At 51.2% G+C, this 21733-nt stretch overlaps 2 protein-coding genes across 5 annotated transcripts; one reads left to right on the forward strand and one right to left on the reverse strand.

The window, feature by feature from the left end:
* Nucleotides 1-108: 108 nt before the first annotated feature.
* On the reverse strand, nucleotides 109-19706 carry GUK1 (guanylate kinase 1). 3 transcript variants are annotated; one of them, XM_064162406.1, is made up of 8 exons: nucleotides 19583-19706; nucleotides 11017-11130; nucleotides 7320-7361; nucleotides 5975-6071; nucleotides 3820-3958; nucleotides 2787-2871; nucleotides 1621-1706; nucleotides 109-285 (listed from the first exon to the last, which is right to left on the reverse strand). In XM_064162406.1, the coding sequence occupies exons 1-8, from the start codon at nucleotides 19620-19622 to the stop codon at nucleotides 250-252; spliced, it is 639 nt and encodes a 212-aa protein (XP_064018476.1). In that variant the 5' UTR covers nucleotides 19623-19706; the 3' UTR covers nucleotides 109-249. The 3 variants fall into 3 exon arrangements, with proteins under 3 accessions (XP_064018476.1, XP_064018477.1, XP_064018478.1); XM_064162407.1 differs by lacking the exon at nucleotides 19583-19706 and adding an exon at nucleotides 17296-17405; XM_064162408.1 differs by lacking the exon at nucleotides 11017-11130.
* On the forward strand, nucleotides 19649-21667 carry MRPL55 (mitochondrial ribosomal protein L55). Of its 2 annotated transcripts, none has more exons than XM_064162409.1 (4): nucleotides 19649-19753; nucleotides 20907-21027; nucleotides 21222-21411; nucleotides 21489-21667. In XM_064162409.1, exons 2-4 carry the CDS (start codon nucleotides 21002-21004, stop codon nucleotides 21630-21632), a joined length of 360 nt encoding a protein of 119 aa, XP_064018479.1. In that variant the 5' UTR covers nucleotides 19649-19753; nucleotides 20907-21001; the 3' UTR covers nucleotides 21633-21667. The 2 variants fall into 2 exon arrangements, with proteins under 2 accessions (XP_064018479.1, XP_064018480.1); XM_064162410.1 differs by lacking the exon at nucleotides 19649-19753 and adding an exon at nucleotides 19771-19795.
* The last annotated feature ends 66 nt before the right edge of the window (nucleotides 21668-21733 follow it).

Consider the following 21733-nt stretch of genomic DNA (forward strand, 5'->3'; position numbering starts at 1 on the left):
TTGGGCAGCAGATGCCACATGGTCACTTCCCAAGCATCTGCCCAAGGAACAAACCTGGGAGAGCCTGTGCTGGGCACGTGGATAACAGAAACACAGATGTGACCAGGGTTTGTTTTCTTTCCTTTTAATAGAAACATCCTAGAGCAGCGTGGGAGGAGGATCAGCCTACAGGGAATGTCTCTTGGAATAAAATGGTGCAATGTGCTTTGGGAATGATGTGCAAAGTTAAAATGTCCAAGCAGCCTCAGCTCAGGACTTCCTGGATTCTTGGGTCTTCTGGATTTCCTGCAGGGAGATGGGGAAAATCATAGAATCATAGAATCAGTCAGGGTTGGAAGGCACCAGAAGGATCAGCCAGTTCCAAGCCCCCTGCCATGGGCAGGGACACCCTACCCTAGAGCAGGCTGCACACAGCCTCAGCCAGCCTGGCCTTAAACACCTCCACAAATGGGGCCTCAACCACCTCCCTGGGCAACCCATTCCAGCCTCTCACCACTCTCCTGCTCAACAACTTCCTCCTCACCTCCACTCTGAATCTCCCCACCTCCAGCTTTGATCCATTCCCCTCAGTCTTGTCACTCCCTGAGAGCTTAAAAACTCCCTTCCCAGCATTTTTGTAGCCCCTTTCAGATACTGGAAGGCCACAAGAAGGTCACCTGGGAGCCTCCTCTTCTCCAGACTGCACAGCCCCAACTCTTTCAGTCTGTGCTCACAGCAGAGCTGCTGCAGCCCTCTGAGCATTCTCCTGGCCCTGCTCTGGACATGCTCCAGCATCTCCACATCCTTCTTGAATTGGGGGCTCCAGAACTGGATGCAGTAATTGACCACCTGCAGCTGTCTGGGAATAACTCAGAGTTTCACAGCTCCAAAGATCACAAGCCATAATCTCCTTAGATAAGCTCCACAGCACCAAGCTCTGAGTTTACAGAAGAGCCTTTAAGGACAAGGCCAGGTTTGACTTGGAGGCTCTTCAAAAATAGCACATCTCTTCCACATTGGTTATTTTGTTCCTTACCTAGTATCATGCTGGATTATACAATCCCAGACTCTGGGGGTTGGAAGAGACCTCTGCAGATGATACAGTCCAACCCTCAGCTAACCTACAGCAGGTTGCTGAGGATCACAACATCCAGGTGAGTTTGGAATTGCTCAAGAGAAAGAAGGCTCCACAACCCTTCTGGGCAGCCTGGGCCAGGGCTCTGGCACTCTCACAGTGAAGTTTTTCCTCAAGTTTGGATGGAAGCTCCTGTGTTCCAGTTTGTGCCCATTCCGCCTTGTCCTGTCACTGGGCACCACTGACAAGTGTCTGGCCTCATCCTCTTGCCCTCCACCCTTTAGGTCTTGCTGAGCATTGATCAGATCCCCTCTCAGCCTGGCTTAAACAGCCCCAGGTCTCTCATCATTTCCTCCTCACAGAGACCCATTTCCCACTCGTAGGCCACTGCTCCATCATCACTCACACAGGATCTGTGCTCAATTCTAACACCCAGCAGCATGAACTAGACCGAGTGCAGACATGAGGTCACACTGCAGTGGCTCCCTACAGACAGACCCTCACCTGCTCAGCACAGAGGTCAGGCCTGCCTGGGCAGTGAGGCAGACAAGCCCAGAAAGACTCACCTCCAGGAGCACCTCCTTCAACTCAGAATAGGCTTTTTCTAAGTCATCATTGATGATGACCAGGTCGAACAGGCCAGGCTCTTTACCTGGGGAAGCAGAGAAGGACAGAAGAGTTAGAGAACATTTCTTCCATGTCATCTCTCAGGTGTGATCAGAGCTCCTGGGCCACTTCAGTGTTACTACTTCAGCCACTGATAAGGCTCTTCTCTGCCAACCATTTACCACAAACAGTAAATAATGCAGTTTGGTGCTTAGATTTAACTCAGCTCATGTCCCTGCCATGCCAGCATCCCTTGGAGCATGTCAGATGGAATCCTTCAGGCCAGAAAAGGCCTTTAAGATCATGGAGTCAAACAATTAACCCAGCACTGCCAGGTCACCACTAAACCATGTCCCTTGGCACCACATACACGGCTGTGAAACCCCTCCAGAGACAGGGACTCCACAGCCCTGGGCAGCCTGTTCAAGGTCTTTACAACCCTTTCTGAGAAGAAATTTTTCCTAATACCCAACCTAGACCTCCCATGGTACAACCTGAGGCCATTTCTTCTTGTCCTATCATTTGTTTCTTGGGAAACTGCCACTAAGCCACAGCCTCCTTTCAAGTAGTTGTACAAAGCCAGAAGGTCTCCCCTCAACCTCCTCTTCCTCAGGCTGAACAACCCCCACATCCCTTAGCAGCCCCTCACCAGACCTGTTCTCCAGACCCTTCATCAGCTTTGCTGCCCTTCTCTGGACACACTCCAGCTCAACAATGTCTTTGAGTGAGGGGACCAAAACGAATCCCAGGAATCAAGAGTGTGATCTCAACAGTGCTAAGTACAGGGGAACAATCCCTGCCCTGGTCCTGCTGGCCACACTCTTCTTTGACGCAAGCCAGGATGCTGGTGGCCTTCTTGGCAAGCTGGGCACACACTGGCTCATCTTCAGCTAGCTGTTGATCAACACCCCCAGGTCTTTCTTCTGCTGGGCAGCTTTCCAGCCACTGATCCCCAAGCCTGAAGCACTGCCTGAGGTTGTTGTGATCCAAAACTTTAATGCAAAAAATCAACTCCTGAACGTTGTGACCCAAAGCCTTCATGCCACATTTTCACCCCAAACTGGCTCCTAAATCCCCAACACATCCCCTCCCTGTGTGCACCTCCCTCAAAGGTCCTTGGACTTACTAAGCTCCAAGTCTACACGAGCTGCAGTCAAACGCTTCTGTAAACTCTCTTCTGTCTCAGTCTTTCGGTCACGGAGCCTTTTCTCCTAAAGCCAAGGACAAACACATTCCAGAGATGCAAGCTCCAAACACTGTGAGCAGAAACCACCTCCCATCCCACTGCTGTCTGCCATTTGCTGCTGCTGGCCACCATGGGCATGTGAGATAGTGCTCTGCAAAGGGTGAGGGTCTTCACTCACAGCCCAGAGGGAACCAGAGGCCAAGCTGAGTTTGGGCTCAGGATCTCCCAACCCACAGCTCTGGTTCCCAGTCTTTTTTTAGCCTCTTTTGTTTGTTTGGTGGGGGGTTTTAGTGGGCTTCTGTTTTGTTGTTTTGGTTTTGTTTGCAGATAGTAATGGGAGACATGATGTCTGATGGGTTATGGAGTCTGGTGCTGCTGATTTCCTTCTCCATCAACTCCACAAGAAACCAGACTGCCTGATCTACTGAGAGCAAGATAGGAGATCAGGAGGTGTGGCCTTCACCACTTTGTACTGCTTGAATGGCTTCAACAAATCCACATCCCTCTCTGAACCACGACAGTGATTTCCACTAGTGAGAAGCACATTGCAATCTCTACATAAGGCCCTATATGACTGTGGTAGGTATAGGACTCTGATGCTGCAGGGAACCAGCCTGCCCTGGTTGTACTTCAGTTCCTGGAAGTAAATCTCAGCACAAAAATCATCTCTTTCCAGCATTCAGCACAACTACTGCATTTAAAAGGTGGCCATGCTGCAGTGGAGTCCATAACCCAACACTGGAGAACACCAAGGTGCGGAAACAGGAGGGTCTCAAAAGCCAGAGTGCAGGGAGATTTAACCCTGAGAACCAGAGGCTGGGGAGCTGGAGGCCACAACGTGCTCAGAAATGTCCTCCCCAGGTATTCTACAGCCCCAAACCACACAGCTGGGTGATGGAGGAAGCTCCATGGCTTCAGAGCAAGGCGCTGATTACCTCTAACTGCCTAACGCCAAAGGAGGGCAGGCGCTCACCAAGATGTCTATGGAGGGAGGCTGCACTGAGATGTAGATGGGGTTCAGCTCTGTCTTCTTGATGTTCTTCACACCCTGGATGTCGATATCAAGGACACAGATCTGGTTCTGGGCTTGAACAGCCTGCACTGCACCTTTACTGGGGACAAAGGAAAGAAGGAAGAGATCAGAGCATCCAGCCACAGCAGTGGAGGTTTGAGGTGTCCCCCTCAAAAGCAGTTCTTCATCTCACAGGGCTCCTCTGTGCCCAAATTGTGGCAGAAATGAAGAGAGCCTGCTCTGCTCTTGCTAACGTTTCCTTCCCCAAGGCTGGAGTGGGGACCTGCTGTCTCCTTCTAGAGAGGCTGGCAAAGCAGTGGAAGGTGCAGAGACGGGCAATGGGTGACTGTCGTGTGAGCAGTGTGGCTCAGGTACAGTCCATAAAGCTCCTGCCCTCAGCAAGCAGGAGCAAAACCATGGAGAATTTTCTTTCCACAGAGATCTGCTGATTTCTGTACCCATGGGGCTCTCCTGAAGGACACTTGATGGACATGGATGCTCCTACCCAGGCCTCAGGATGCACAATGAAATATTGAAGTGGCAGTTCCTGTACATCACTGAAGATGGCATTTCTTCACCACAGGGGGACTGCCTCAAGCTTTCTCCTCCACACCTACAGTTCTCCTGAGAAAAGCAGTGATGCCAGCTCTCTCCTGCTGTACTGCAGCAAATTGGACTAGTTACTGGGTAGCACCCTCCTTGGGGACTTATCAGTCAGTATTTGCACTGAGTACAGGTTCTCCTTCAAGCCAGGGCTCCATGGCACGATAGATGGTATGAAGAAGAGCTCTGCCAGGAGTTCAGAGGTGCAGGTTTTGAGGAAATGAAGTCACAGAATCACAGAATTATCCAGGTTAGAATAGACCTCTAGACCACCTAACTCTTCTAATTAACTAACCCATGGCACTAAGTGCCTCAGCCAGCCTCCTTTGAAACACCTCCAGGAATGGTGACTCCACCACCTCCCTGGGCAGCCCATTCCAATGCCAACCACTCTCTCTGCCAACAACTTCCTCCTAACATCCAGCCTAGACCTCCCCCGGCAGAGCTTGAGATTGTGTCCCCTTGTTCTGTTGCTGCTTGCCTGGCAGAAGAGCCCAACCCCACCTGGCTACAACCTCCCCTCAGGTAGATGGCAATGAGGTCTGCCCTGAGCCTCCTCTTCTCCAGGCTGCACACCCCCAGCTCTCTCAGCCTCTCCTGATGCACAGGGCTGTGCTCCAGGCCCCTCACCAGCTTTGTTGCCCTTCTCTAGACACATTCCAGTATCTCAACATCTTTCTTAAACTGAGGGGACCAGAACTGGGCACAGAACTCAAGGTGTGGCCTAACCAGTGCTGAGCACAGGGACATTCAGCTCTTTAGGAAGAAGAACAATCTCTTTAAGAAATCTAAGTCTTCCTGGCAAAGCATTCCAGGCCAATTTCTTTAAGGTAACTTATTAAGCATCTCAAGAAACATTTCACTTTCCTCCTCAGGAGGTTTTCCTCCAGTGCCACAATTTTCTCACAGTAATTACATAAGATATCTGACTTTTAATTAACATTGCAGCTAAATGTTCTATTGATCCTCGGCCCCAATGCCAAGGGCAATGCTATTTTAAACCTCACTTCATTCTTGAAGCCCCACTCAAAGGTGCCATGTAATTTATCTGTTTGTAAGGAGCACAGACATTTGTTTGATGGCAGACAAGAAAATCTCCTCCTCCTCCTGAATTGACCATATACAGGCCATTAGGTAATGTAGGGATAAGGAGAATAAGTCTTCTGTCTGGCCACTGCTCTATGCAAGCAGATGAAAGACATTGAGGAGTATAAATAACCTGTGAAAATCATTTCTGTGTAAGAAAAGTGCTAAGTATATGAACCACTCCAGCAGCCCTCAAACACTGGAAGCTAAAAAGCATTTCTTAATGCAATGATGATTTCATTTGATGAGAGCAAACTCCCTACGAAGTTAATTTTGCTGTCCTAATGAAGCTAGTAAGGACTCTACTATCAAAAAGAAAGGAGAATCAGTGTGTTTGAGGGGAAATAGTGGAGCTAAGTTAAAATCTTGTTCCCTTCACCATCCTCCAGCACTGGAGTTCAGCAATGACAATGCCTGGACCACCTACCTTGTCCCATACATGTTTCCAGAGAACTCTGCATGCTCAATGAATTCACCAGCATCAATGTCTTTCTGCATTTCCTCTCTGGACACAAAGTGATAATCTGAAGAGGCAAAAGAAGAAAATCAGTCAGAAATTAACAGCTTTGAAAGTAAAGTTTGTAGTCAAAATGATACCCATGAAGGAAGTTAGGGAGAAACAACTTAAAATCCACTTAGGAGAATGCTGTCAGATTGCAGGTATCTCCTTCTCAACCACATACATCTTCTCTCCACATCAACTGCCCAGACACCAGCTCAAAATCTTTTGGAGTTTTTTGTGTGGCCACAAAGCTGCTGCATCCCCTTTTCCATGTCCTTTATCCTTTCTGTTGCAGTGGGAACTCCCTCCCCCTTCCCCTTTCCATTCCCACAGGTGTGGAACACACTGCAGCAGGACTGCCAGAGCCTTTCATTTGAAAGTGTTTGTGATTAAAGACTAGAATGGGACAAAGGGAGATGAAAGGGAACATCAAAAAAAAACCTAAAAAGCAATGTTCCTCTATCTTGTAAAAATTCCTCCCTTTCAATTCAAAGTGAAAGCTGCCAGAGGAAATTAGCAAACCTCATTTGGTTCGCTCTGAAATACACAAACCAAAAAAGAGCAGAGCAGAGCAGCTGGGCACAAGCTATTAACACAGGTAAAGACATCTCCCAAAGCTGTGGGTATCTGTGAGGGATCTCACCAGAACTACCTTGGAAAAAAAATCAAGCCACTCAATACCCAATTATGGACCAAGGTGCTTAAACTGAGAGTCCTGCTTTGAAAACCTCAGCCAGCAGGTCACAGAGATGGTGTATAGGAAAGAAAGCTGGGAGCATGTACTCTGCCTCTGCTAACATTTCACTACTGGGTTGTTTTGTTCTGCATTGGCCCATCCCTTTTCATTATCTTCCTCAAGGCATAGCACAGGCTGCAGAACAGTTGTAGATGGCTACAGCATCATTGCCACCGAGATGAAGAGCAGAAGTGTGTTTGTGGATTTAAAACACATCTACACTCTCAAACACATCAGCACTGAACGTCTGCCTAAGGAAATGAACCCTATAAACACAGAATTAGACATTATTTCTTCTGAAGATGGTGAGGCACTGGAACAGGCTGCTCAGGGGAGTTGTGGATGGAACCCTTCACAACCTGCCCTTGCCCATGGCAGGGGATTGAAAGGAGATGATCTTTAATGTTCTTTCCAATCCAAACCATTGTGTGACTTATCTGCTGGAGGGATTCATGCAGGCACTTCATATAAAGTCATAGTCAGAGGAATGATTCACTGAGTTTGAGGGGACAGGCCCAGCTGTAGCATGCTCACCTCTGCCATTTACTTCTCCAGGTCTTGGCTGCCTTGTGGTATCTGTCAATGATGAAAACCAAAACCAAATCCTTGTAAATTTTTATACTATCAAAGAAATAAAACTCCAGACACAGCAGACTAAACCCATCAAGGAGTGAATTGTTCATCTATGATCTCTTTAAAACAACCTAAGCTTCAGGAATTGGGCAGTATAACACATAACAACATGGAGGCCTGGCCTGGTTTTGCTGGGACAGAATCCCAGGCCAGACATGGGTGCAGGTCATTGGCAGTTTGGAGTCAGCCAAGACAGGCTTACAGGTGTGTCCCAGAGCAGAAACATCATACTCAGTGTAAAGGGGGAAGTCTGGGGTCAAAGAGAAGCCTCCTGCTTGAGCTCCCTTCTTCCTCTGCCTCCAGTCCTTCCCCTGCCTCCCCATCCTTCCCCTACTCTTGAGGGCTGATTTCCCATTCAGAATCAACCAGGTTGGAAGAGACCTCCAAGATCATCCAGTCCAACCTAGCACCCATCCCTAGACAATCAACCAGACCATGGCACTAAGTGCCTCAGCCAGGCTTTGCTTCAACACCTCCAGGGACAGTGACTCCACCACCTCCCTGGGCAGCCCATTCCAATGCTAATCACTCTCTCTGGGAAGAACTTCCTCCTAACATCCAGCCTAGACCTCCCCTGACACAACTTGAGACTGTGCCCCCTTCTGTTGTTGCTTGCCTGGGAGAAGAGCCCAACCCCAGCTGGCTACAGCCTCCCTTCAGGTAGTTGTAGACAGCAATGAGGTCTGCCCTGAGCCTTCTCTTCTGCAGGCTGCACACCCCCAGCTTCCTCAGCCTCTCCTCACAGGGTTTGCGTCCCAGGCCTCTCACACACTTCACTGGTGTACTTTATATTAGTATCAGTTTTGTTGTTTCATGAAACCCATTTCCAGCTCAACCCATGAGTCTGCTCTCCTTTTCCTGATCCTTTCTCTACTAGGGAGGGTCATTGGGTGATAAAGCACCTGCTGGAGCTTAGCCTTGGACATGGACTAAACATAGACAGCCAAGAGTCCTAAATAACTTGAGCACAATCAGTGAGGATCATTAGAGCCTAAGCAGCCAGTGTAGAGGCTGGGCTCAGTTTCCAGCTCTGCTACAGCTTTCCTGTGTAATCCTAGAGCTGTTACTCAAACCTCTGCCTCTATCAGGGGAATTAGAGGTGCCCTACTTCACTCTTGTCTTCATTTTAAAATGTTGTGGCAGCACCTACAGACCTAAAGGGCAAATCCCTTCACAAGGCAGATGAATAAATGCTTTTGATATTTTTTTTGGTGGATAAAACCTTTGGACATGCTGAAATTGTTCACATTAGGGTTATTTTAAGCACAAGCTCTGCATTCCATAAAGGGCCTGGTGGTGATCACACAGGGTAACACTGGTTTATTTAGGTCAAGTAGTTAAGCCAACACAGGGCTCTGATCACCTGTAAGCTTTTATAGAGCATTACCTGGCAAGGCCTAAGTGGCCTATGCAGGTATAGGGAAAAAAAAATCTACCTAGAGGAAATCTTAGGAAAGCAGGATTTAGTTTGGAGTGAGATGAGAGATTCAGCTGAACTGACAGCACAGGATGGAACAACACAAAAGGAAAGATAATTGTGTTTCACTAAATTTTTGACACCAAGTATTTGTCTTCATGGTAAACCAAATCTGGATCTCACAGAGCTCAAAGCAAGGATTTCACCTGCAGTATTCAAAGTGTTAGGACAGCTTACGAGGAGAGGCTGAGAGACCTATGGCTGCTTAACCTGGAGAAGAGCAGCCTGAGAGGCTTCTCAATGCTCATCAAGAGCTAAAGGTTGGTGGGCAAGAAAATGGGGCCAGACTCTTTGTCAGTGGTACCCAGAAACAGGACAAGGGGCAACAGCACAAACTGGAATCAAGGAGGTTCCAGTTGAACACAAGGAGAAAATTCTTTGGTATGAGGGTGCTGCAGCCATGGCCCAGACTGCCCAGAGGCTGTGAAGTCTCCTTCTCTGGAGAGGTTCCAACCCACCTGGACATTGTAATCCTGGACAAGCTGCTGTGGGTGACCCTGCTTTAGCAGGTGGGCTGGACTGGATGGTCCCCAAGGTTCCTTCCAAGCTGGGATTCCATGATAGTAAAAATCACTTTGGTAACCTACTTAAAAAAACCTTGCAGAATCATAGAATCAACCAGGTTGGAAGAGACCTCCAAGCTCATCCAGTCCAACCTAGCACCCAGCCCTATCCAGTCAACTAGAACATGGCACTAAGTGCCTCATCCAGGCTTTGCTTCAACACCTCCAGGGACAGTGACTCCACCACCTCCCTGGGCAGCCCATTCCAATGCCAATCACTCTCTCTGTCAAGACCTTCCTCCTAACATCCAGCCTAGACTTTCCCTGGCACAACTTGAGACTGTGTCCCCTCGTTCTATTGCTGGTTGCCTGGGAGAAGAGGCCACCCCCCACCTGGCTACAATGTCCCTTCAGGTAGTTGTAGACAGCAATGAGGTCACCCCTGAGCCTCCTCTTCTCTAGGCTAAACAACCCCAGCTCCCTCAGCCTCTCCTCATAGGGTTTGTGTTCCAGAACTCTAGGGAATATCAGGGGAGCAAGCTGTGGACATAACCCACACTTCAAGAGTTACCTTTCAGGTATCACTCAAGGAAACCACCAGTGCAAGTTGCAGCAAAAGAGGTTCTGCCTCAACACAAGAGGCAACTTCTTTACTCAGGGTCCCAGAGCACTGGCACAGGCTCCCCAGGGAGGTTGTGGAGTCTCCTTCTCTGGAGACTTTCAAGGCCTGTCTGGATGTGTTCCTCTGTGATCTGTGTTAAGGTAGTATTGTCCTGTTCTGGCAGGGCGGTTGGACTCGATCTCTCAACTCCTAACATCCTATGATCCTATGCTGCAATGGGTGAGAAAATGCTCTGTGCTTACTGTGTTGTGATGCAGGAGGCTTTCAGTGCTGCAGACAGGTGTGAGTGGCTAGCCAGGGGTTAACATCACAGGGAACAGTCTCAGGGGAAAAAAAGTATTTTTAGCCATCACTTCAGTGACTAACATCAAAAAAAGCCATGAAATCATCAGAGCTTTGGCAGGAGAAGGACCCTAAACAGATGATGGGGTAAGCTGTTTCACTGACTGATATGGTAGTGAGCTGGGCTGCCCAGGGAGGTGGTGGAGCCACCATCCCTGAAAGTGTTCAAGAAAAGCCTGGATGGGGCACTTAGTGCCATGGTCTGGTTGACTGGCTAGGGCTGGGTGCTAGGTTGGACTAGATAAGCTTGGAAGTCTCTTCCAACCTGCTTGATCCTATGAAAACTTTTCTTTTTAAACAAGACCCTGCTGTTCAGCCCCTGGGCTGTTAAAAACCCCATCAGCTCCTGCAGGTGGGTGGAAAGAATCCACTTCTGAAGCACAGGTGTGGGAGGATTTTGTTACTTTCAAAGTCAAGGATCATTCAGCAAAACCTCATCACCTCTCTGAGCTGCACTGAGAGGTGTGAGGAGACACCAGGTATGAGCTGTTCACTGACAACCCCTGGGCTTGCCACTCAATGCCAGTAGTAAAAGGCATCCTAACTTATTTCAGCACCCCAAAGAGACCACAGACAGACAAGGCACAGCTTGGGGCATGAATACAGCTACAGAAGCTGACCCTGGGGTCACAGCCCTACCACAGAGACACTCACGGGAGACACTGAAGCCAAAGATGTTCTCATAATCTTTAAGCAGCTTCTTTAACAAAGTGCTCTTGCCTGCACCTGATGGGCCACTCAGAACCACTGGTCTCGGTCCCTGCATGGCTGGAAAGACAGACAAGTACATTTCTGGTTAGAAACATCCATGAAAAACCACAGCTGTGGATTCCAGAGCTGCTCAGCCCCACAAAATAGTGTCTGTCCTTCACCCCTGGGTACGATTTTCTGCAGGCAAATCTGAAATGGTGAGAAACCACAAGCCTGGAGCTGACAGGAGGTAACTGGGAGAGCAGGAAATAGCAGGAAATCCAAAGAACTATTAAATAAGCAAACTGGCTGCAGCCAGTGGGAGCTGCCAGCTCTGTGCTGCTACAAAAGATCCAGGCTGGCAGCTCTAAGCATTTGGGCATTGTTTTGGAAAGCACACAGCAGAGGCCAGCAGCAATGCAGCAGGACAGCTTCACCTTGCCTTGCTGCTGGCCCTGATTCTTGCCTGGGGAACAAGTACCTCAGAGAAATAAAGAAGGTGTAATGCTACAGTGAATTCTTGTTCTCAAGGGACTTTAAATCTAAAGGAAGAGGAAACTGGGTCCAGCTGCCACTAAAGGGGATAATTCAAGCCAGTTCTGTCCTAGCATTGTTCTTTGTCCCTCTAGGGCCCAAATCCTAGAGAAAAAATTCCTGTGACAAGAAGAAAATGCTGCCTGTGCCTGCTGGCATCTGCAAGCATCATGGGACACCCACACATGCTGGGTAATGTCACCTTAATACTTGTTCTTACTGGCAGACATCACGGCTGCTTCCTTTTTATGGGGAGAGGGTTTACAAGAGACACTGGCAAGAAGAAAGGGCAGAAATCAGCCAGTGTTGCCCACAAGCAGCACTGAATGAGGGAAGGGATGCCCAAGAGATCACCACACCTCTTATGTTGCTCATTTACATCCTAACAAGTATAAAGCACAAGACTGGGATGCAGAATTAAATGTCTCCTATCAGTGCAGACACAAATATCCACACTCAAAGTCACAGTATCACAGCATCACCAAGGTTGGAAGAGACCTCCATAGATTAAGTCCAACCAAGTGCTGAAATCTAGACCAGAAGATCATTTTGGCCTCCACCAGAAAACCCCAAAAGCCTCACAAGACAGATCTGGGATAGAAACATGCTCTGGATTTTATTTCCATTTTGCCTGGAGCTCCAGGAAAACTTCAGCTCAAGGTGTCTCATGGCAAGAAAAAAAGTTGGGGTCCTGTTACAGAAAACAAAAAAGCAGCCTGAGGCCACACAGATCTTGCTGCAGGAGTTTCCTCAACCAGAGAGAAAAAATCATAGAATCATAGGAGCTGGAAGTGACCTCTGAAGACCAGAGAGTCCAAACCCTGCTGCCAAAAGTGGGTGTCTTCATGTGCCTGCCTCTCTGAGGAGGAAAAAATGTTAATTATCAACACAGAGTCATAGAATGAACCAGGTTGGAAGAGACCTCCAAGCTCAGCCAGTCCAACCTAGCACCCAGCCCTGTTCAAGCAACCAGACCATGGCACTAAGTGCCCCATCCAGGCTTTGCTTCAACACCAACAGGGATGGCAACTCCACCACCTCCCTGGGCAGCCCATTCCAATGCCAATCACACTCTCTGACAACAACTTCCTCCTAACATCCAGCCTAGACCTCCCCTGCCACAACTTGAGACTGTGTCCCCTTGTTCTCTTGCTGCTTGCCTGGCCGAAGAACCCAACCCCCACCTGGCTACAGCCTCCCTTCAGGTAGTTGTAGACAGCAATGAGCTCTGCCCTGAGCCTCCTCTTCTGCAGGCTGCACACCCCCAGCTCCCTCAGCCTCTCCTCATAGGGTTTGTGCTCCAGACCCCTCACCAGCTTCATTGCCCTTCTATGGACACCTTCCAGTATCTCAACAACTCTCATATGAATCTCTGAACATGTGAATGAAGAAGAAAATCCATCAACAACAATTCAGCAGCTTCTGCACCAGAGGTGAAGAAAAAGGGACAACTCAAAACAACTCCTTCCCCCCCCCCCCCCCCCCCCCATTTAATACAATGACTTTCTATAACAAATAAAGCTCCTGGAAATGTGGGAGGTTTTTTTGTTTTAACCTGATGGGCTGGGTGTGACCTGAGGAGCAATCAGCTGACAGACAGAATAATGCCTTTCCATTTTAAATTAGATCATAGCAATGTCACCCCAACCTTCCAAATCACTTTTTAAACAGCCTTAAGCCAAATGCTGCCTCTTACAAAATCAGCTGTGGATGGTGGGGCAGGCTAATCCAGCCAGGCTGCCTCCCTGACCCTGAGCTGGCTACCTCCTTATCCCTAAATCCCCTCTGCACTCATCAGGCAGCACTGCAGCTTTCCCTCTGCTCCCCCGCGATGCTTTCTGCTTGTCTGAGCAGAGTTTATCCCAGCCTGCACGAAATGATGAGGTATTAATACACAAAGGCTGAGTAGATGCCAGAAGCAGCTCAAGGCAGTGTAAGAAAAGAGCCACAGAGAGCCACCAAGATCAGCCATTGGGGGTTGTTCAGCCTGGAGAAGGCTCCAGGGAGACCTTCTGGTGGTATTTCAGTGCTCAAAGGGCCTGGTAAGACGGGGACAGACTTTTCAGTGGGCTATTGTGACAGGACGAGGGGTGCTGTGTTTACACTATAAGAGGGAGATTCAGACTGGAGAAGGAAGACAGTTTTTATGCTGAGAGTGGTGATGCCGTAGCCCAGGCTGCCTGGAGAGGTGGTAGAAGTCACATCCTTGAAACCACTTCAGGTCAGGTTGTTTGGGGCTCTGAGCAACCTGCTCTAGGTGTCAGTGTCTCCGCTGAGTGTAGGGGAGGTTGGACTAGATGAGCTTCAAAGGCCCCTTCCATGATTCTCTGAGGAGTGGTCCCATACATACATGGCCACGTTGCTGGATTAGGCTCCACCATCCAAAGGACACAACAGGGCTGAATAAACTCTAGGAAGTCCTTTAGCAGACCTGTGCTACTCCTCCCTTAACTCTTCATCTCTGATAATCTCCAAATACCACAGGTTTTGCCTAAATGTTCAATACCAAAAGAGCAAAGTTCATCCTCCTGCACTTCCTCACCAGCAAAATGCTCCTGAGTGCTCACAACAAGGAAGCAGAAGAGCCCTTGGTGGGATGTTTTAAAGCCCCTGCCAGTGCCTCTTGCCTACAAAAATAAAACTACTGAGTCTTGAACACTGCTTGTGAAACACTCTAGGAAAAGAAAGGAGCTACATGAAGTTCCTCACCTTCCTTCCAACATATCTGCTTCCAACTGATGCACCTCATCACACACCAGCTTCCCTGGCCACCACCAGAAGCTCCCATGCATGACATCCAGATGCCAACACAGACTCTATCATCACCATAGCTTCCCCTCCACCATGATCTGGCTGTGCCAGCAAGCACTGCTCCAGATGAAAAAGTCCCTGTCCCCTGCCTGCAGGTGCCAGCCAGGATATACCTCCCATCTAGAGGAGAAAAAGCTTTCACTTCTCCTCCCTCAGCATTTCAGCCACCCTCCACAGGCACTGACAGGAAAAGGGGACTTGAAAGCTGCCCAAATCACTCACAACCATTTCATTCACTCCCAGGCAGGAAAGGGGGAGGAGGAGCAGGCAAAGCACTGTCCGGGAGCAGGCTCAAATGCTTCCTTACCTTCTGCTTTCTCTCCCTTCCTGCCAAGGTACAAAGCCCAGCTCCTCACAGCAGTGACAGGCTCACACAGAAGGTAGCCAGCAGAAGCTGGGCTATTTGTGAGCTGCCAAAGCCTTAATTACCCAGCTGCAATATTAAGATGGCCAATGAAAAGCATCCCTGGTCTTTAATCTCCTCTCATGGTTTCTCCTCCACTCCCTGCTCTCCTACTGGGAAAGCCAGAGTCAGACACCACTGCTGGGTGCTGGCCTGGTCTTGGGCAAAGACCTGAAGGGTCCTTGTCTCTGCACACAACATAACAGTACACAGTTTGTTAGCTTGTGGTACCTTCTGGGAAAGGCCACCAGCTTATTCAAGTTGGAGATGGCCTTTGGGGGTCTGCAACTCACCATCCTTCTACAGTGGTGGTACCAACAGACACCAGGAACTGGTGAGCATCAACGCGCACCAGGAATAAAACCCAAGACATGGTGCTGCTAAACTCACATCACATCCAGCAGCTGCACAGCTGAGGCAGTTCTAGAAAACCCCTCAGCCTTGCTTTTAGCCAGGATTTCACCCTGGAACCACAGCACTGCTTTGCTTGGAAGAAACCTTTAAGATCATCAAGTCCAACTGTTAACTCAGAACTGCCAAGTCCACCACTAAACCACATCCCTCAGCAATCACATTTCCATGGCTTTTAAACCTCTCCAGGGCAGGGATTCCACCACTGACCTGTGCAGCCTGGCACAGGCCTTGACAACTCTTTCAGGGAAGAAATTTTTCCTAACACCCAACCAAAACCTCCCCTGGCACAACTTGAGGCCAGTCCCTCTTGTCCTATCACTTGCTGCCTGGGAGAAGAGACTGACTCTCATCTGGCTCCAACCTTCCTGCAGATAATTGGAGTGCCATAAGGCCTCTCCTCAGCATCTTCTTCTTCAGGCTGAACAACCCCAGGTCCCTCAGCTGCTCCTCACCAGCCCCATTCTCCAGACCTTTCACCAGCTTCATTGCCCTTCTCTGGGCCCACTCCAGCACCTCAATAACCTGTTTGTGGTGAGGGGCCCAAAACTGAACCCACTATTCAAGGTGTGGCCTCCCCAGTGCCCACTACAGGAGGACAATCCCTGTCCTGCTCCTGCTGGTCACACTGTTGCTGGCAGAAGCCTCCTGCAGACAATGTTCCTCTCCCTTAGGACTGAAATCTGTACAGCTCTTGCCTCCAGCCATTGCTTCACCTCAGCCCACCAGTTAAGCTACTATGCACAGAGGTGACAGGGAAACTTCTCCTGCTCACACTGAGCTAAACCCAAGCCTCCAAACACTATATCCCAGCACCATGATGGTGGGACCCTGCAGAGTCTGTGTCATCCTGGTGCTGATGGGTGCTTTTCTTCCTCCAAGAGCACTGATGAGGTGTCAGGGTATGATGGAAATGCTTTCCTTTACCTTACACCCTTTTTCCTTAAAATACTCAGGACTACAGTGAGAAAAGACACATGGGTTGCAATAACAGATCTCACTTCTTTGGCAAACAGGCTAAAAATAAACTAAAAGGCTTGCAGGTGGTTCCTCTCCAAACATATCCCTCCTCTTTTGCTGGAGATGTGAAAAGGAAAACAAGATTTAATTTAGAGGGGGAGAAAAAGAGGCCATTTCCATTGGCAGATGAAGGACTGGGCCCTCGTAGGCAGCAGATGGCAAACACTCATCTAGCAAAGTGGGAATCTCTGCCAGCTCCCATGGACCTTTTATGGAAGGCACCCACCACAGTGCAGCATTTTGGGGCAGATGCTTGGGGCCGGAGAGGCAAGGATCACAGAATCATAGAATGAACCAGGCTGGAAGAGATCTCAAAGATCATCCAGTCCAACCTAGCACCCAGCCCTAGACAATCAACTAGGCCATGGCACTAAGTGCCTCATCCAGGCTCTTCCTGAACACCTCCAGGGATGGCAACTCCACCACCTCCCTGGCAGCCCATTCCAATGCCAATCACTCTCTCTATGAACAGCTTCCTCTTAACATCCAGCCTAGACCTCCTCTGCCACAACTTGAGACTGTGTCACATCCTTCTGTTGCTGCTTGCCTGGCAGAAGAGACCAATCCCACCTGGCTGCAGTCTCCTTTCAGGTAATTGTACGCAGCAAGGGTGAGCAGACAATCTCCACCTCAAGATGTGAAAAAACCTACATAGAATTTCTCACCTTCCACTATCAGATTTGGTTAAACACTTGCCCTGACCCCAACGAATTGCTCCTAAGAATGAGCCAGGCTGAACCCCCCATACTCCTGCCTCTGGGTTTCTCTGCTCCCTCAGGCCTGCCCAACACAGCTCCCCCTCCTGCAGCAGCCCTCAGAAACCACAAGCACACACACACACACAAAACAAAAAGCCTGAGAAACCAAGTCTGGTGGCTCTGGGGCTTTTTAGATCTCCTCTTTGGTTCCTAGCTCAGTAAGGCATCTGCATGCTACATTTTCAAGCTGTTGCAACAGAAACATCTTTATTTTGATCCTAACTCCACCCCCCCCCCGCCTTTGCTCAGATTGTGACATTTTCAGAGCAACCAGTCCACAAATATCTACCACAGAGGGTCTCTTACCTCCTAAAATGGCTTTGGATCCAGCCCAGTCACCACATATCACCAAAGCCACAGCAAACTGAAGTCAACCAGCAAGATGAGTAAGTAAAGACTCATTCTGGGGGGGTGCCACACCTGGGACTAAAGACAAACAGCTACACTGATCCTGCTAGGATGCATAAAGATGGAGTGGTCCCTGATGGAGGGTACAGGAGGCTATCACCAGGGTGAGCAACACTTCTTGGTCTGCTAAACTCACCCTGGGAGGCAGCAACATAAGCAGTAAAGCAAAGGACAGACATCACAAGAGTTAAACAAAATTAATGCTGATTAGCAGAGAGGCTTTGCAGAGAAGGTAGAGGCCCCTCACAAAGTAGAAAAGAAGATTAAAAGACAGTTTCCCTGGAGCACCAAGAACTGTCTCCTGGATTAGGATTAAAATCCCATTCCCTATTTTTAGAAGGTTCCTTATAAAGCCACCACTCCAACCTGTCTAAATTTTGTGATGCTTTCTTGATAAGCAACCCAGCTACAATTAAACAACCAAGTTTAACATCATCTGAGAGCAGGCAAACGTTCAGCATCTTGATGGCACCAGCTGCTCCAAGGACAACAGCCCCCAGATCCACACTCATTCAGTCAGGGAATGGATGAGTGAAAGATCCAGGGCTTCATCTGCAGTTTCCCAGCATGCAGAGATTGTGCTGCCCTCAGAGGTGCTGCCCTAACAGCCACTGGTTGGCTTAGATAGAGGGAATTCTAAAGCAGGAGCAAAGCTTTCCTACTGCCATGCCCAAAGCTGGCAGAACGACCCAGCCACCTTTTCCCTGGCAATAATCATCTCAAAAGCACTAATTAGACCCTCCACTGGCTGCACTGATATGCACTCCTCAGGGAGGCATCACTGTAGGGAGCAGTGATGCAGTGGCAGGAATGAGAATCACTTGCTGAAGGTCACTGCAGAAATCAGCTGGGTCCAGGCATCACTCCAAGACTATGTCCTACCTACAAAGCTGCATCAGTTTAACCAATCGACAGTTTATCCAGTTAGGGTAGCTTCACCTGCAGACGTGAAGCTCAGACAGCTGTGACTCTGCCATCTGCTTCCCCTCATACACTGTTTCACCACTCACAGCTTTACTTTAGGCTATCTGGCAGGTGCTTACCCTAACTCTCGTTTCACCTCACACACCATCCACAAAATCCAACCACTTGGACATGCAAATCCACCTTTGGTTTATCTGGGAAGTGGAGACACCTCCAAGCCACCCCCAAGCAGCACACTGCTGCTGGCATGGGGACAACATCAGCCTAGGGAAAGCCCCTTGGGGTTCAAGCCTGTCCCACTATCCACACCCACGGCTATCCTGCAAGGCTAAGAGCAGCACATCAAAGCATCTGGAAGGGCAATGAGGGGGCTGAGCATCGCCAGAGCCGGCTAGGCCGCCCGCAGCGGAGGACCCCTGTGAGGGGCTCAGCACTCGGATGGGTGGTGCCACAGCCCCGAGCTCTGCAGCGCTCCTCTGCCCAGGACCCCTGTGAGGGGCTCAGCACTCGGATGGGTGGTGCCACAGCCCCGAGCTCTGCAGAGCTCCTCTGCCCAGGACCCCTGTGAGGGGCTCAGCACTCGGATGGGTGGTGCCACAGCCCCGAGCTCTGCAGGGCTCCTCTGCCCAGGACCCCTGTGAGGGGCTCAGCACTCGGATGGGTGGTGCCACAGCCCCGAGCTCTGCAGGGCTCCTCTGCCCAGGACCCCTGTGAGGGGCTCAGCACTCGGACGGGTGGTGCCACAGCCCCGAGCTCTGCAGCGCTCCTCTGCCCAGGACCCCTGTGAGGGGCTCAGCACTCGGATGGGTGGTGCCACAGCCCCGAGCTCTGCAGGGCTCCTCTGCCCAGGACCCCTGTGAGGGGCTCAGCACTCGGACGGGTGGTGCCACAGCCCCGAGCTCTGCAGCGCTCCTCTGCCCAGAACCCCTGTGAGAGGCTGAAGACCCCGGGGCCGGCTAGTGCCCGTCGAACCAGGGTCACCATGAGTGGCCCAGGAGCCGTCTTGTCCCCGACAGCTGAGCACCCCTCTGAAGGTCCCCGGTGCCAGCTAAGCGCCCTTAACCCAGGACTCCTGCTCAGGGAGTCGGCTGAGCTTCCTCAGTCGAGGACCCCTGTGAAGAGGCCCGCGGCCGCGCACAGCTCTTCAACCCAAAGCCCCTGTGAGGGAGGCCAGAGCCAGCCGGTGCCCCTCACTCCGTGGCCGTGCCGGCGCCCCCGAGCCGAGCCGAGCCGAGCCGAGCCCCGTCCCCGCCGCTCTCACCCGCCGCCCAGGCGATGGCGCCGAGCCGCCGCCGGCTCATGAGGGGTGCGGGGGCCGGGAGGGGCCTGGGGCAGCGATCCCAGCAGCCCACGCGCTCCCGCCGCGCGCCCTGACGTCACCCCCAGAGGGCGGAGCCTCGGAGGAGGCGCTCACGTGAGCGGCGGGCGGAGGGTCAGACCATCCGCGCGGGGCGCGGGGGGAGCGGTTGGAAGGGTCTGGGGGCGTCTGGGGCTGAACCATGATGGGGCTGGGGGTGGGTGGCTGATGAGGGGGCGCCTTGGGCCGAACCGCAGCGCCGGGGGGAGCCGGGGGTGGGGGGGAGGAGAAGGCCAGAGAGGCAATCTGGCCTGAACCATTGCGGGACGGAGCGGGAGGGGCTGTCGTGGTCTGAACCACATTGGAGGTCTGGAGGGGGTATCGTGAGGCTGAACCACGATGGGGGAAGTCCTGGTGGGGAATGAACCGTGATGAGGATGGGGGTAACCGTGATGAGGGATGAACCATTATGTGGGGAGAGCCCATCATGGGGATGAACCATGGTTTTGGGCCCCCAGCATAGAGATGAACCAAGATTTAGAGGGCCCTGTCACGGGGACCATGACTGGGGGCAGCTGTCATGGGGCTGAACCATGGATGGGGACCAAAGAGCTCCATGGTTGGGCCGATTATGGTGGCAAGGGGACCTAGCGTCTGCTGTGATGAGGACATCCTGGCCTGGCTCAGGAGCAGTGTGGCCAGCAGGACAAGGGAGGTCCTTCTGCTCCTGGACTCAGCACTGCTCAGGCCACACCTTGAGTGCTGTGTCCAGTTCTGGGCTCCTCAATTCAAGAGAGATGTTGAGGTGCTGGAAGGTGTTGAGAGAAGGGCAGCAAGGCTGGGGAGGGGCCTGGAGCACAGCCCTGTGAGGAGAGGCTGAGGGAGCTGGGGCTGTGCAGCCTGCAGAAGAGGAGGCTCAGGGCAGAGCTCATTGCTGTCTACAACTACCTGAAGGGAGGCTGTAGCCAGGTGGGGTTGGGCTCTGCTGCCAGGCAAGCAGCACCAGAACAAGGGGACACAGTCTCAAGTTGTGCCAGGGAAAGTATAGGCTGGATGTTAGGAGGAAGTTGTTGTCAGAGAGAGTGATTGGCATTGGAATGGGCTGCCCAGAGAGGTGGTGGAGGCACTGTCCCTGGAGGCGTTCAAGAAGAGCCTGGATGAGGCTCTTAGTACCATGGACTGGTTGACTGGCTAGGGCTGGGTGCTAGATTGGACTGGATGATCTTGGGAGGTCTCTTCCAACCTGGTTGACTCTATGATTCTATGACATGAGGCTATCATCCCGCAGCCACCCCAGGAGAGCTCCTGGTGCCCCAGGCTGTCCCCAGGAGGCTGCCTCACCGTCTGCTGGGGGCCTTTGTGGAGAACCAAGGCTGCGCTAAGATGGCAGCTGCAAGCTGGGCGCTGAGGTGAGCATGGTGTGGGTGGTGGTAGTCACCCAGCAGGGCAGCTGGGTTCTTCCACAGCAGGCAGGACACCTGGGTCCTTCAGCAGGAGCCTCAGGCCAGCTGGGTTTTGTGGTGGAGGTTTGCATCCTCCATCATTTAACCCACTGTGGTATTTCACAATCCTGACCGGCTGTGGTCTCCGTGGCTTCCCCCAGCACCCTGCGCCTCGACGCCATGCCCAGGCTGCTGACAGCCATCACCACCTCCATCCGCAGCAACTCCAACCGCGCCTCCATCTCCCACCTCCACCGGCAGCACTACGGACGGCTCTACCCCGTCCTCCTGGTCAAGACTGATGGCTCCACCGTCCGCCTCCGCTACAAGGAGCCCAAGAGGATCCTCATGGTGAGGCAGGAGGCTGCTGGGGGCAGGCTGGGAGTGAGGTGAGGCCGCAGGGTGAGCCTGACTCTGTTCCCCCACAGCTGCCCCTGGACAGCAGCACGCTGCCTGAGGCCGAGCGCAAGGCCCGGCTGCGGCGGCAGTTCCCCAGCAAGCCCAAGGCTGAGACAGAGGAGACCTTTGAGGGCATCGACTTGGACACCTACAAGAAGTTTTGGAAGAAGTGAGGATGTAGAATAAAGTTTTAAATGAAGACAAGAAATGAGTTACAGAATGATGGGGGTTGAAGGGACCTCTGGAGATCTAGCCCAGCCCCCTGCTAAAGCAA

This window comes from Pogoniulus pusillus, chromosome 23, assembly GCF_015220805.1.
Source record: "Pogoniulus pusillus isolate bPogPus1 chromosome 23, bPogPus1.pri, whole genome shotgun sequence".
Lineage (NCBI taxonomy): Eukaryota > Metazoa > Chordata > Aves > Piciformes > Lybiidae > Pogoniulus > Pogoniulus pusillus.

What these genes read in the sequence shown, in the direction of transcription:
- GUK1 (XM_064162406.1), bottom strand. Translation starts at nt 19,622, where the DNA reads ATGAGCCGGCGGCGGCTCGGCGCCATCGCCTGGGCGGCGG. An exon ending in CTTTGGCTTCAGTGTCTCCC is followed by an intron (nt 7,362 to 11,016) that starts GTGAGTGTCTCT and finishes CATCATTGACAG; the next exon opens with ATACCACAAGGCAGCCAAGA. An exon ending in TCGTGTAGACTTGGAGCTTA is followed by an intron (nt 1,707 to 2,786) that starts GTAAGTCCAAGG and finishes CTGCTTCCCCAG; the next exon opens with GTAAAGAGCCTGGCCTGTTC.
- MRPL55 (XM_064162409.1), top strand. Translation starts at nt 21,002, where the DNA reads ATGGCAGCTGCAAGCTGGGCGCTGAG. An exon ending in GCTGCAAGCTGGGCGCTGAG is followed by an intron (nt 21,028 to 21,221) that starts GTGAGCATGGTG and finishes GGCTTCCCCCAG; the next exon opens with CACCCTGCGCCTCGACGCCA. An exon ending in AGCCCAAGAGGATCCTCATG is followed by an intron (nt 21,412 to 21,488) that starts GTGAGGCAGGAG and finishes GTTCCCCCACAG; the next exon opens with CTGCCCCTGGACAGCAGCAC.